At 43.1% G+C, this 12,098-nt stretch overlaps 2 protein-coding genes and 1 long non-coding RNA gene across 3 annotated transcripts; 1 reads left to right on the top strand and 2 right to left on the bottom strand.

The window, feature by feature from the left end:
- The first annotated feature begins 3,090 nt into the window (after positions 1-3,090).
- LOC130534284 (CMRF35-like molecule 1) lies at positions 3,091-11,871 on the top strand. The gene is made up of 11 exons (XM_057048311.1): positions 3,091-3,207; positions 3,447-3,558; positions 3,643-3,962; positions 4,043-4,343; positions 4,460-4,586; positions 4,750-4,847; positions 4,934-4,968; positions 5,097-5,165; positions 5,252-5,314; positions 11,230-11,298; positions 11,411-11,871. The coding sequence occupies exons 2-11, from the start codon at positions 3,513-3,515 to the stop codon at positions 11,456-11,458; spliced, it is 1,176 nt and encodes a 391-aa protein (XP_056904291.1). The 5' UTR covers positions 3,091-3,207; positions 3,447-3,512; the 3' UTR covers positions 11,459-11,871.
- LOC130533894 (uncharacterized) lies at positions 5,324-8,237 on the bottom strand. Its single transcript, XM_057047635.1, has 2 exons — positions 5,672-8,237; positions 5,324-5,459 (listed from the first exon to the last, which is right to left on the bottom strand). Exon 1 carries the CDS (start codon positions 8,036-8,038, stop codon positions 6,047-6,049), a length of 1,992 nt encoding a protein of 663 aa, XP_056903615.1. The 5' UTR covers positions 8,039-8,237; the 3' UTR covers positions 5,324-5,459; positions 5,672-6,046.
- On the bottom strand, positions 10,316-10,715 carry LOC130533898 (uncharacterized). The gene is made up of 2 exons (XR_008952706.1): positions 10,567-10,715; positions 10,316-10,354 (listed from the first exon to the last, which is right to left on the bottom strand). It is a non-coding gene; the product is annotated as an uncharacterized LOC130533898 (long non-coding RNA).
- Positions 11,872-12,098: the final 227 nt, after the last annotated feature.

Raw genomic sequence — 12,098 nt, 5'->3', positions numbered from 1 at the left:
GTTCATTCTCATTTTAACATACATGGCTGATATATTCACAACTCTCAATCATCTCAATCAGAGGATGCAGGGTGGTGGAGTCAACATCATGGAAGCGGAAGAAAACCTGAAAGCTTTAAAAAATATATAAATACAGTGAGAGTAAAAAGTATTTTATCCCTTGCTGATTTTGTTGGTTTGTCCACTGGTGTGAATCTTCTCCTGGTGGTAGCCGAGATGTGTTGATGAGGAAGGAATCTTCGCAGACACCGACTTGGTTATCAAAGATGTTTATTGGAGAGAACAGTCAGGTATCAATCGAACACTGCAGATTGTCCGAGGGAGGTTTCGCGGTCCCGATGGTGAAGAACTCCGAGGTGTCTTCATCGTCACCTCCTTCTTATACAGTCGAGTAAACACATTCTTTACTGATGACCTCACGCTGTACAATATGGCCAACCCAATGGTATAGCGTTCAGTTATTACCAAAAAAGGGAATACTTGAAGATGCTTCATGCTACACATCCTCATATGGAGAACAACCAGGGGCCCACAGGCTCCAGTGTCATCTTTTAGGAGCTCCTTTTACATAAAGGAGGAAGACACCGGACACACATGTGGAGCATGTCCTAATATGGTGCTTAGGCTGGGTGCTAAACACATTACGGCCTTACAGATGTAAAGCCTGCATAGAACGGGTCAGATACTACACCACTAATATGATCATTCTATACTTTTAATGGTAGATGTGATATTCTAACATGGAGAGACAGAATATCAAAAAGAAAATCCAGAAAATAACTTTAAAGAATTAATTTTAATTTATTTGTTTTTCATTGAGGGTAATAAGTATTTGATCCCTCTATCCAAAAGCACTTAATATTTGGTGGCAAAGCCATTGTTTGCAAGCACAGCGGTCAAACGTTTGTTGTAGTTAACCACAAGGTTAGCACACATATCAGGGGGAATTTTGGCCCACTCTTCTTTGCAGATCCTCTCTAAATCATTAAGGTTGGTGGGCTGTCGCTTGGCAACTCGGACCTTCAGCTCTCCCCATAGATTTTCAATTGGATTGAGGTCCGGAAACTGGCTGGGCCACTCCATTACCTTAATATGGTTCTTCTTGAGCCACTCCTTTGTTGCCTTTGCTGTATGCTTTGGGTCGTTGTCATGTTGGAAGACCCAGCCACGGCCCATTTTCAGCTTCCTAGCAGAGGGGAGGAGGTTGTCCCTCAGCACTGCACGGTACATGGCTCCATCCATCTTCCCAGTGATGCGGTGAAGTAGCCCTGTGCCCTTGGCAGAGAAACACCCCCAAAACATAATGTTTCCACCTCCATGCTTGACGGTGGGCACAGTGTTCCTGGGATCATAGGCAGCATTTTTCTTCCTCCACACATGACGAGTAGAGTTTAGGCCAAATAGTTCAATTTTGGTCTCGTCTGACCACAGAACCTTCTCCCAATCACTTTGTGCATCTTTGAGGTGATCATTGGCATACTTTAGGCGAGCCTCAACATGTGCCTTCTTAAGCAGGGGTACCTTTCAGGCACTGCAGGATTTTAATCCATTGCGGCGCAAAGTGTTGCCAATTGTTTTCCTGGTGACTTTGGTCCCAGCTGCCTGGAGGTCATTCACTAACTCCTGCTGTGTGGTTGCAGGCTGATTTCTCACTGTTCTCATGATCATTGCCACCCCACGAGGTGAAATCTTCTGTGGAGCACCAGACCGAGGTCTATTGATGATCATGTTATACTTCTTAAATTTTCTCACAATTGCACCAATAGTTGTTACTTTAATACCCAGCAATTTGCTAATGTTTTTGTAGCCCATTCCCGATTTATGCAGGTCAACAATCCTGTCTCTGAGGTCCTGAGAGAGTTCTTTGGTCTTACCCATGGTGGAGAGTTTGGAATCTGTCTGATTGTCTGATTCTGTGAACAGTTGTCTTACATACAGGTGATTAGTTAGACCTGGTGTCTTCAATTCAGGTAACAAGTTGTTTGGGAGCGTCTAACTGGTCTGTGAAAGCCAGAACTCCTAATGCATACTAGGGGATCAAATACTTATTTCCTCAATGAAAAACAAATAAATTAAAATAATTTCTTAAAAGTTATTTTCTGGATTTTCTTTTTGATATTCTGTCTCTCCATGTTAGAATATCTACCATTAAAAGTAGAGAATGATCATGTCTTTATTAGTGGACAAACCAACAAAATCAGCAAGGGATCAAATACTTTTTACTCTCACTGTATATATATATATAGCTACCGTCATGCAAACGACGAACAGAAAACAATAACTTCGCAACCTTTCCCCTTCCGGATGACTGTGTAAGTAAAGGTGTGAAATGGGGTGTGAGAAGTCTAAACCATTTCACCCCTTCCATCAGGTGTCACAAAATGTATGTTTTTATTGATTTATTTACCTGCAGCCGTTCATTTCATATTAACATATACATTAGACATGAACCTGATTCATCTTCTTGTTCCAGATCAGGGCTCTTGGCTCTGTTTCTACCTCAGTCTCACAGTATAACAAACACTTGCCATAGAATCACCTATTTGATGATCAGACCATGTTTTCCCATATAGGAATATTTGATCCTGAAAATGTTCTTCCCACATTTTCATTACGATCAGCACATTATTGAAGGCATCGCCTGTCTGGAGAACTGTGGCCGTCCGCTTCTGGAAGGTGTCTGGCGCCGTCTAGAGGACAATTGGTATCGCTGTGAAAGAGAAAGGTCCCACATGTTTGGCCAACAAAATTCTTCTAGTTCCACCTGACAGTTTTCCTCACAGAAATCCAAGTTTTAAAGCAGTTTTGCTTTTTCTCTCTCATTTCTTCGGGCATGAGGGTCGTCTGGCAGCAACAAGAGAGATACATGACATCACTTTCAATATTTTAGCAGGCTCACTTGGTAAGTTTGGTTTGCCTTTTCCTTCTCAGGTTGCAGATCCTCATCTGTGACTGCAGCCACGTCACAGGTGAGGACATATGTCATGTTGCAGCTTGCTGTTGAAGCAGGGCGGCAGAAGATGGATTTATTTGACGGGGCTGTTTGCACCAGTTCTTCTGGCTTTTCTGGGCCTCCATGGTTGGTGTGGAGGGGTCTTAATAAGGATGAGATAATGCTCAGTTACATTCAGAGCATCTGCATCAGCCTGGAGGTTCGTACCTTGGTTGATATTTACCCTGAATAAAGGATGGAGTTTTGTCACAGAGGTGAGACTGATATTAATAGAAATATGCACATTAAAGAACTAATGGCCTGAAAATTGATTTTGATGTAAAGCATCTTTACATTAAATTAAACCTTTGCAAATAACATTTCATCTGCAAGATACAAAAAACAACACAAAATTGTTGTACAAGTCAGATAATATATTCATGGGTTTTTACAAAACAATTCTCCAAACAATGGTGCTGCTATTTCTTTAACACATGTATTTTCATAAAATCAGGAAGTGGAAACTCATTAAATAGACGGCCGTGCCTTCTGTTGGTCTTATTCTGGTTGCTGCAGCGACATGGCTCTTCACCTCAGCATTTCTCTCCTCCTCACTGGACTCACAGGTCAGTCACTGGGTGGCTTTCTATTTACACTTGTTTGAATCTTTACTACAAGATGTCCAACTCATGCATTTGGTCTCGTTGCAGGAGTTTACAGCGTCACTACAGTCACTAGAGTGTCAGTGAAAGCTGGAGATTCCGTCTCAATTCCATGTCTGTACCACCCAAAATACACCAGCCATGTGAAATACTTGTGTCAAGGATATCCTTACGAGTTCTGCTCATATGCAGTTAAGACAAACTGGCAGAGTTCAGGAAGGTTTTTGATCTCTGATGACAGAGAGAAAAAAGTCTTTACTGTGACCATAAAAGATGTGAGAGAGGGATACAAAAATTTCTGGTGTGTTGTGGAGATTAATGAACGAAGAGATGTTGGAAACATATTTCCAAATGTCAGTCACAAGAGGTAAGAACCGAACGTCATTATCATCTTAGTCAACCAGCTTTAGGTTGGATACTGTTTACTGGTGAATTTGCTTCTCTCTAAGATGTTTCCAGTCTCTATGTGGATCATCAGGAGGTAACTGGATTTATTGGAGGACAAACAACCATCAAATGTTACTATCAGAACTCTGGACAAGCTAAATGGTGCCGGGTGGGTGGCCCCTGTGTGACACAGTCACAGGGATCAATAGATGGAACCACAGTATTCATTAATGAGACACCTCCCAGCGTCTTCACAGTGACTATGAGCGGACTGAAGATGGAGGACAGTGGTTGGTACTGGTGCAGCAGAGGAGATCTACAGATGCCGGTGCAGATAATTGTCAGAGAGAAACCGTCCACCAGTAAGTTCTGTCTGTCAGTTATTACCACAATTTGGTGAATGATGTCATCTTAAATCCAACAGATATTCAACATATTGTCTCTTTTACTCTGTCTTACTGTTTTGTCCTAAATGTAGCTGCTCAGCCTGAGACTTTTACTAGTCCTGAACTTGTCTCTCCGTCGACCACAAATGAAGCAGAGAAACCGTCGACCACAGATGAAACAGAGAAACCGTCGACCACAGATGAAGATGCTCCCAACAGGTCAGCAGCTCTGCATTAGACTGCAGCCTAAATTTATACTAGAAACTGTCACCTTTAGGTCCAACAACAGATTCTGCAGCTGCTGCTGAATAGAACCAACAGATATAAAAGAATTTTAGATTGTCCTGTTAATGTCTATGTTTTATGTGTATTTCTGCTGCAGTCTTTCAGGTTCCTTCACGATTGTCATCATCTCGTTGTACTTGTTCATCGTCATGGTATGTTTGTCCTCATTGATCTGGTTCTGCATAAAAAGACAAAGTAAGTCTTGGTTAATCACAGTCAAAGCAAATTTTATAAAATAAATGTTCATTCAGAATAACCAGACTTTCTAATCTGACTTGTAGAGCAGATCCAGGAGGAACCATCAGCTGAGATGTTGGTAAGATTAAACTAGTGTGCAGCAGTTAGACCCAGGACAGAGTTTACAGATGGAACATGTGGAATGTTGACTTGTTTTGAAAATTAAAGTGATAAGATAAAAGATTTCATTTTTCAAATGTAAAACAGGACATGGCTTGTCCTGAAGATGAAGTGATTTACAGTAAGATGAAGACAAAACCAGAATCTTCGCATCGGGTAACTGCATCTGCTGCATTTATAAAAATGCATAATTTTATTGTAATTATAAAAATCAAGATTTTTTTTTCTGCTTTCTCTCTCAGCCATTGTGTTCTGAAAATGAAGTCACCTATAGTTCCGTGAGAATTCCAGAGCAGAGACCCAAGGTAAACACCACCTGTACTGCCCTCGCGACGCGTTCTCTCTCTCTCGGGCGAGGCTAGGCAGTCAGCTAACAGTATGGAGTTTGAAAGAACCACAACAAGGCTCAACTGTGTTGTTTCTTCCTTTTATCCGTTATTTTTTGTAAAACTGAAACAATACAGAAAATAGAACAGCATAAAAAACTCACGTACACCAAACACACTCAGACGATCTATATATAACTCACGACACAGCTCCACGTGCTAATATGTTAGCTAGCATCACTCGCTAATTACCACGGACTAACAACGCAAAGAATAATTAAACTAACGCTACAGAATCTACACTACAGCTACAACTTCTGTATAGAACAGACTTACAGACAAATGGTCTCCAAGGCTGGAACGCTTTCTAGCTCAGCAGCTGGAACTACGATGCTTCGCTACCGTTGTGCGTCATCAAACCGCGGTGTTTTGGGTGAGTGCCGTCAAAACGCCTGAAGGTGCAATGCCAACTCCGCCCAGTAGATGGCAAAACCACGCTCCCATTTACACAGGTGCGCTGCTCCGCTACCGCGCCCCAAACTCAACATTTATTTATTTTTTACTATATTGGACATCTTTATGTTTTTAACAGACTTGACCATCAAATTTTAACCTATACAATGTTGTGGTCAGTACACTCCCCGCTTGATATAATAACATTATATCACTACAAACACAAAATATGAATTTCTACCAAATATAACACCACACTTAAATCTCTGAAAGAAGAACTACAATCTCTGTGATTGGTCTCAAGAACACTTTGGCCTTCCCTTCTTTCACAACCCGTACCTCCACCTTCCTGACCTTACTGTCGCTGCTTGGTAACGCTTTCACAACCAGTCCAACAGGCCATTCATTCCTGTGCGCCTGGCTGTCTTTCAGTAGGACCACATCTCCTTCCTTCACATTTGGCTTCACATTAGTCCATTTTCTGCTGCACTGCAGCGTTGAAAGATACTCTCCTTTCCACCGCTTCCAGAAGGTGTCAGCCAGACACTGGACTTGTTTCCATTGTTTCCGGTACAACGAAGCTGAACAAAAGTCTCCAGAGGGAGCGGAGACAGTACTCATTTTCTGGGTCAGAAGCATCGCCGGAGTAAGAACTGCAGGCATCTCTGGGTCGGTTGATATGGGCACAAGGGGTCTTGCATTGATTATTGCCATCACCTCTGCCATGAATGTAGACAGGATTTCATGCGTCAAGCGAATTGGACTTTTTTGGAGCAAGATGGCATCTAGAATGCGCCTGGCAACCCCAATCAACCTTTCCCAGGCGCCACCCATGTGAGAAGCATGCGCAGGGTTGAAGGCCCAGGAGCATCCTTTTTCTTGGAGAAACCTATTGACTGCCGAATCGTTTGTTGCCATGTCCAATTCTCGACAAGCGCCCACAAAATTGGTTCCTCTGTCAGATCGCAGAAGTTTTGCTGGGCCTCGAATTGAGAAAAACCTTCTCAATGCATTAATAAAACTGTCTGTTGACATGGCTTCAATAAGTTCAATGTGGACTGCTCTGGTTGCCATGCATGTAAAAAGCACTGCCCAGCGCTTGCTATCTGCACTTCCTCCTCTTGTGCGTCGCGTTGACACAGCCCAAGGGCCGAAGATGTCAAGACCGACAGTAGTGAATGGAGGTTCAGGACTGAGTCTATCAGGCGGCAGGTCTGCCATTTTCTGTTCTTCTAACCTGCCTCGTAGCTTGCGACACGTGACACACTTGTAAATGATTGAAGACACCAAGCGCTTGCTGCCCATCATCCAGTAGCCGGCAGCTCGTAGTGCTCCTTCGGTGATGTGTCGCCCTTGGTGAGCTACTTGTTCGTGAAAGTGCCTTACCAACAATGTTGAAACGTGGTGGTTGTGAGGCATAATCAAAGGGTGCTTCTCGTCTTTTGACAAATCAGCTGAAGATAGCCGACCTCCAATGCGAAGCAGACCCTCTTCATCTATGATTGGATTGAGCCTTTCCAGTGTACTGCGTCCGGGCATTTTGTGTCCTTTTCCCAGACATTTCAATTCCTCCTTAAAGGCTTCCTGTTGGACAGACCGAATAATCACAGTCTTGGATTGTGAGAGTTCGTGCAAGCTCACCTCCTCTTTGAAGCATCTCCAACCTTTCTTCCCTGCATTTACTGATCTTCTGTAAGACGTTCCAATGTGAATGAGTCTGGCTATCGTTTTGTTGAGGCCTGTCCAACTTGAACATCTCTCAAAACGATGTGAGCCCAACTGACCATTGGAAGTTTTGGTAACAAAGGTCTTGACCTCAGGACGAATTTCTTCATCAGCTTCAGGATCAACCAGTGAGAAGGAGCTTGATTCCATTGTTTCTCTTGTTTTGTCGTGATACAGGAAGGCTGGACCAGAGAACCAAATACTTCTTTGGAGTTGGGTTGAAGGTATGGTTCTGGTTGCCACATCAGCTGGATTGAGCTCTGTGGGTACATAGTGCCACTGATCGGGGTGAGTGGACCTTCTGATTCGGATGACCCTGTTTGAAACATACATGTAAAATCTTCTTGTGGAGTTACAGATGTAACCAAGCACGATTTTGCTATCGGTGAAAAACTTCACAACATCCACTTCTACATCAATCTCGTCTCTGATCAACTCATATAGCTCCACAGCCAAAACTGCAGCACAAAGCTCTAGACGGGGAATTGTGTGGGCAGGGCGTGGGGCCAACTTTGACTTTCCCATAACAAAACCCACGTTATGTTGTCCTTCAGTGTCAGTTATTCTCAGATAGGCTACGGCGCCAATCGCCTTGGTGGAGGCGTCTGAGAAGATGCAAAGTTCTTTTCTTTGGTTGGAAGACAAAGGGGTTGAGATGTAGCACCTCGGTATCTGTAAGTCTTCGAGTGCCTTCAAAGAGTCTTTCCATAAATTCCATTCTGATTCCTTCTTTGGGGAGAGAGGAGCATCCCACTCGGTCTGATCAGATGACAACTCACGGACTAGTGCTTTTCCTGCATTGTTATGGGAGCTACGAAGCCCAAGGGGTCGTACAAACTGTTGACCGTTGATAACACTCCCCTGCGGGTAAATGGTTTCTCTTCTTGAGACACAAGGTAAGTGAAGCAGTCTGCTTCCAAATTCCAAGAGAGCCCTAGACTCCTTTGCAGTGGGAGAGGATCCACTCCAAGTTCCAGATCCTTCAGATCCTTGGCGAGATCTTCTGGAGAAAAGGCTTCCATTACCTCTTTCTTATTTGACGCCACTTTGTGCAGTCGCAGATTGGATTCTGCCAACATTTCTTTGGTTCGGGTCAAAAGATTTACAGCTTCTTTGCAAGTAGGAACTGAGGTGAGACCGTCGTCGACATAAAACTGCCTCTCAACAAACTGTCTTGCGTCCGAACCATGTTCCTCTTCACCTGTTTCGGCGGCTCTTCTCATGCAGTAGATGGCGACAGCAGGTGAAGGGCTGTTCCCGAACACATGGACTTTCATTCGGAACTCAACTACCTTTTTATTGACGTCGTTATCTTCATACCAGAGGTACCTTAAATAGTCTCTGTGCTCTTCTTGGACGATAAAACAATAAAACATTTGCTGGACGTCGGCTGTCAGGGCTACCGGGTTTTTCCGGAACCGCATTAGAACTCCGAGCAAAGAGTTGTTCAAGTCCGGTCCCTTCAACAGCACGTCATTAAGGGATATTCCTTCGTATTCAGCGCTTGAATCGAAAACCACCCTTATCTGGTCTGGTTTTTGGGGATGGTAAACACCAAATGTTGGCAGGTACCAGCATTCTGTACCTTTGCCGATAGGTGGGGCTGGTTCCGCTTGATCGTTTTCAATCATCTGCTGCATGAACTTGATATAATGCTCTTTCATTTTCGTTTTTTTCTCAAGCATTTTTCTGAGAGATTGGAGACGTTTCAAGGCTTGTTCCCTGTTGTTAGGCAACTGTCTTCTGGGCAAACGAAAGGGTAAAGGTGCCACCCAGCTGTTTCCTTCATCCTGTTTGACTTCTGCATCCATAATTGCAAGAAAGGTTTTGTCGTCAATTGATAACGCTGGTTTGTCATCCTCCTTGGACCTTTCAAAGATTGAGTATCCTAGGTTGTCTTTGAGCTGGCTTGGGGACGTATCCTCTTTCTGGGAAGCTTGTGCGTGATGGATATGGATGAGGCGTTGTCTCATGAGCCTCTGCTTGTGCTGTTGGTTCTCCTTTAACCTCTTTGTAAGCTGGCTGTGTGGTATTCTTTGCGTCTGGAGAGGCTGGTCTGGTGTCTGTTTTATTATTCTTCTGGGTTTTCTTCTCCAGTAGCTCCCTGGTCTCCCGTTCTGCTGGCTGTTCAGAAAAGAGAAGCTGGGACTGTTGGTGAACATAGTCGCTGGTGCGCTTAGCTATGTCCATGGGCTCATCCCCGATCTGGCTCAGCTCCCCGCTTTCCACTTCCTCATAGGCGGTGGCTTCTGCTTCAGCTGCAGCAGCAGCCTTTTGGCACTGGAGAAGATGGAGGCTGGCATCATAGTCAGCCTTTTGCTTTAACATACTTGCTTCCATATCTGCCTTCTGTTTCATCACACTTGCTTCCTTTTCAGCATAGACAAGTTGGGCTTTGGCTGCCTTTGCCTTCGCATAAGCCTTTGCTGCTGCTGATGAAGCTGATGATCGTTGCGAGCTTCTGGTGGATTTAGATATTTGGGATCTGGCATCCATTGTTTTTGAAGGGTCTTCCTTCGTAGCCTCTTGTTCCACACCTCCCACATAGGAGGCTCCTGGCTTGTGTTTTCTGTAGCACGTGCTGGTGGTTCTTCATTTGTTTTATCTTGAAGTAGAGGGAACTCTTTCAAGTAATACTTTCCTGATCGTAGACTCATGTTTGCTGAGCTAACCCTTTTCTTCAGCCCGCTGTGCTCTTGTCTTTTTACTGTACTGCCCTCGCGACGCGTTCTCTCTCTCTCGGGCGAGGCTAGGCAGTCAGCTAACAGTATGGAGTTTGAAAGAACCACAACAAGGCTCAACTGTGTTGTTTCTTCCTTTTATCCATTATTTTTTGTAAAACTGAAACAATACAGAAAATAGAACAGCATAAAAAACTCACGTACACCAAACACACTCAGACGATCTATATATAACTCACGACACAGCTCCACGTGCTAATATGTTAGCTAGCATCACTCGCTAATTACCACGGACTAACAACGCAAAGAATAATTAAACTAACGCTACAGAATCTACACTACAGCTACAACTTCTGTATAGAACAGACTTACAGATAAATGGTCTCCAAGGCTGGAACGCTTTCTAGCTCAGCAGCTGGAACTACGATGCTTCGCTACCGTTGTGCGTCATCAAACCGCGGTGTTTTGGGTGAGTGCCGTCAAAACGCCTGAAGGTGCAATGCCAACTCCGCCCAGTAGATGGCAAAACCACGCTCCCATTGACACAGGTGCGCTGCTCCGCTACCGCGCCCCAAACTCAACATTTATTTATTTTTTACTATATTGGACATCTTTATGTTTTTAACAGACTTGACCATCAAATTTTAACCTATACAATGTTGTGGTCAGTACACCACCACTTCCACTCATCAAGTCAACAAAACATGAAAAGAATGAGAGAGGACAGAATCTGTCTTAGCCTCATGCAACATACACCAAATAATTCTGAGCATGGGGCAGATCTGCAATCATTCCTCTGCTTCAAATAGCAAAAAAGATCTAAATCCCATCTCCTCATGTCGGGCGGTTAGAGAGAGGGCAGTGTAAAGGAGACAGGGCTGTGGGTTATTATACAGTTAATATCCAGGTCAATCTTCTTCTGATAATAACCTAACGGGTTTAAACGTCTGGTTTTAATATTCTGAAAATCAAGTAACATCAATGAAATATTGCAACAGTGACACGGCTCACGACTCTTCCTGCTTCTATCTTCAGCCAATGTGTTCTGAGAATGAAGTCACCTATAGTTCTGTGAAGATTCCAGGACCAGAAAGGAGACCCAAGGTAAACACCAACACTTCCACTTATTACTGATTTTTTTTCACTTTCTTGAATACTTAAGTGCCAAAAATGATTTTGTGTGCGTGTGTGTGCTTGTGTGTGTGTCTTTTAACAGGAGACTACTGACATATACAGCAAATTGGCTAATAGCCGCAAACTGTAGAGGTTGTCGTTGGTTATTTCAGGATGCAATGTCACAATGGTTTGAAGCAAACTTTTTTCACTGTGTTGTCTTTGACAGTCTAAAACTTGTCAAATTAGTGAGTTAACAAGTCCAGAGGTGTTTTTTTTGCAATGACAGGGTGAGGTAATAACACTGTTATTTAACCTTCCATCCTAAATCTGCCCTCGTGTGTGTTTTGTTTTCACAGGATCCCACTAACTTATACACCAATATTTCTCATCATCACACATCCTAGAATTTGTCACCTCTGCTGGGTTCTTGCTTATTTCAGGAGAATTATAATTATAACTTCTGCAGAGTTCCTGGTTATATTCTATTTCCATGTTATTTTATATGTTTATTACCACAGAAATATCAACTCAAATAAACCCATTTTTCATGGAGAACACTGATTTTCCAGGAGTGGACTCACATATTGTTGACATGTTTCTGCCACATTAAATAACGTTACACATGTTGGAGGTGAAGATAAAATTCAACATCAACTTTTTTCTTTAGTCACAAGCTTTGAAGAAGCTCTCAAAATGTGGAAGTCTAAAAAAAAAAAGCCCAAGAAGTAGAAGAAGAAGCAGTTTTATTTTTTTTATTTTATTTTTTTATTGAGCATCAACAACATGGA

The sequence above is a fragment of the Takifugu flavidus genome, chromosome 11, assembly GCF_003711565.1.
Source record: "Takifugu flavidus isolate HTHZ2018 chromosome 11, ASM371156v2, whole genome shotgun sequence".
Classification (NCBI taxonomy): Eukaryota; Metazoa; Chordata; class Actinopteri; order Tetraodontiformes; family Tetraodontidae; genus Takifugu; species Takifugu flavidus.
This window is presented reverse-complemented; position numbering and strand designations above follow the sequence as displayed.

What these genes read in the sequence shown, in the direction of transcription:
- LOC130534284 (XM_057048311.1), top strand. Translation starts at nt 3,513, where the DNA reads ATGGCTCTTCACCTCAGCATTTCTCTCCTCCTCACTGGACTCACAG. An exon ending in GTTCTGCATAAAAAGACAAA is followed by an intron (nt 4,848 to 4,933) that starts GTAAGTCTTGGT and finishes TCTGACTTGTAG; the next exon opens with AGCAGATCCAGGAGGAACCA. An exon ending in AACCATCAGCTGAGATGTTG is followed by an intron (nt 4,969 to 5,096) that starts GTAAGATTAAAC and finishes AATGTAAAACAG; the next exon opens with GACATGGCTTGTCCTGAAGA.
- LOC130533894 (XM_057047635.1), bottom strand. Translation starts at nt 8,038, where the DNA reads ATGGGAAAGTCAAAGTTGGCCCCACGCCCTGCCCACACAATTCCCCGT.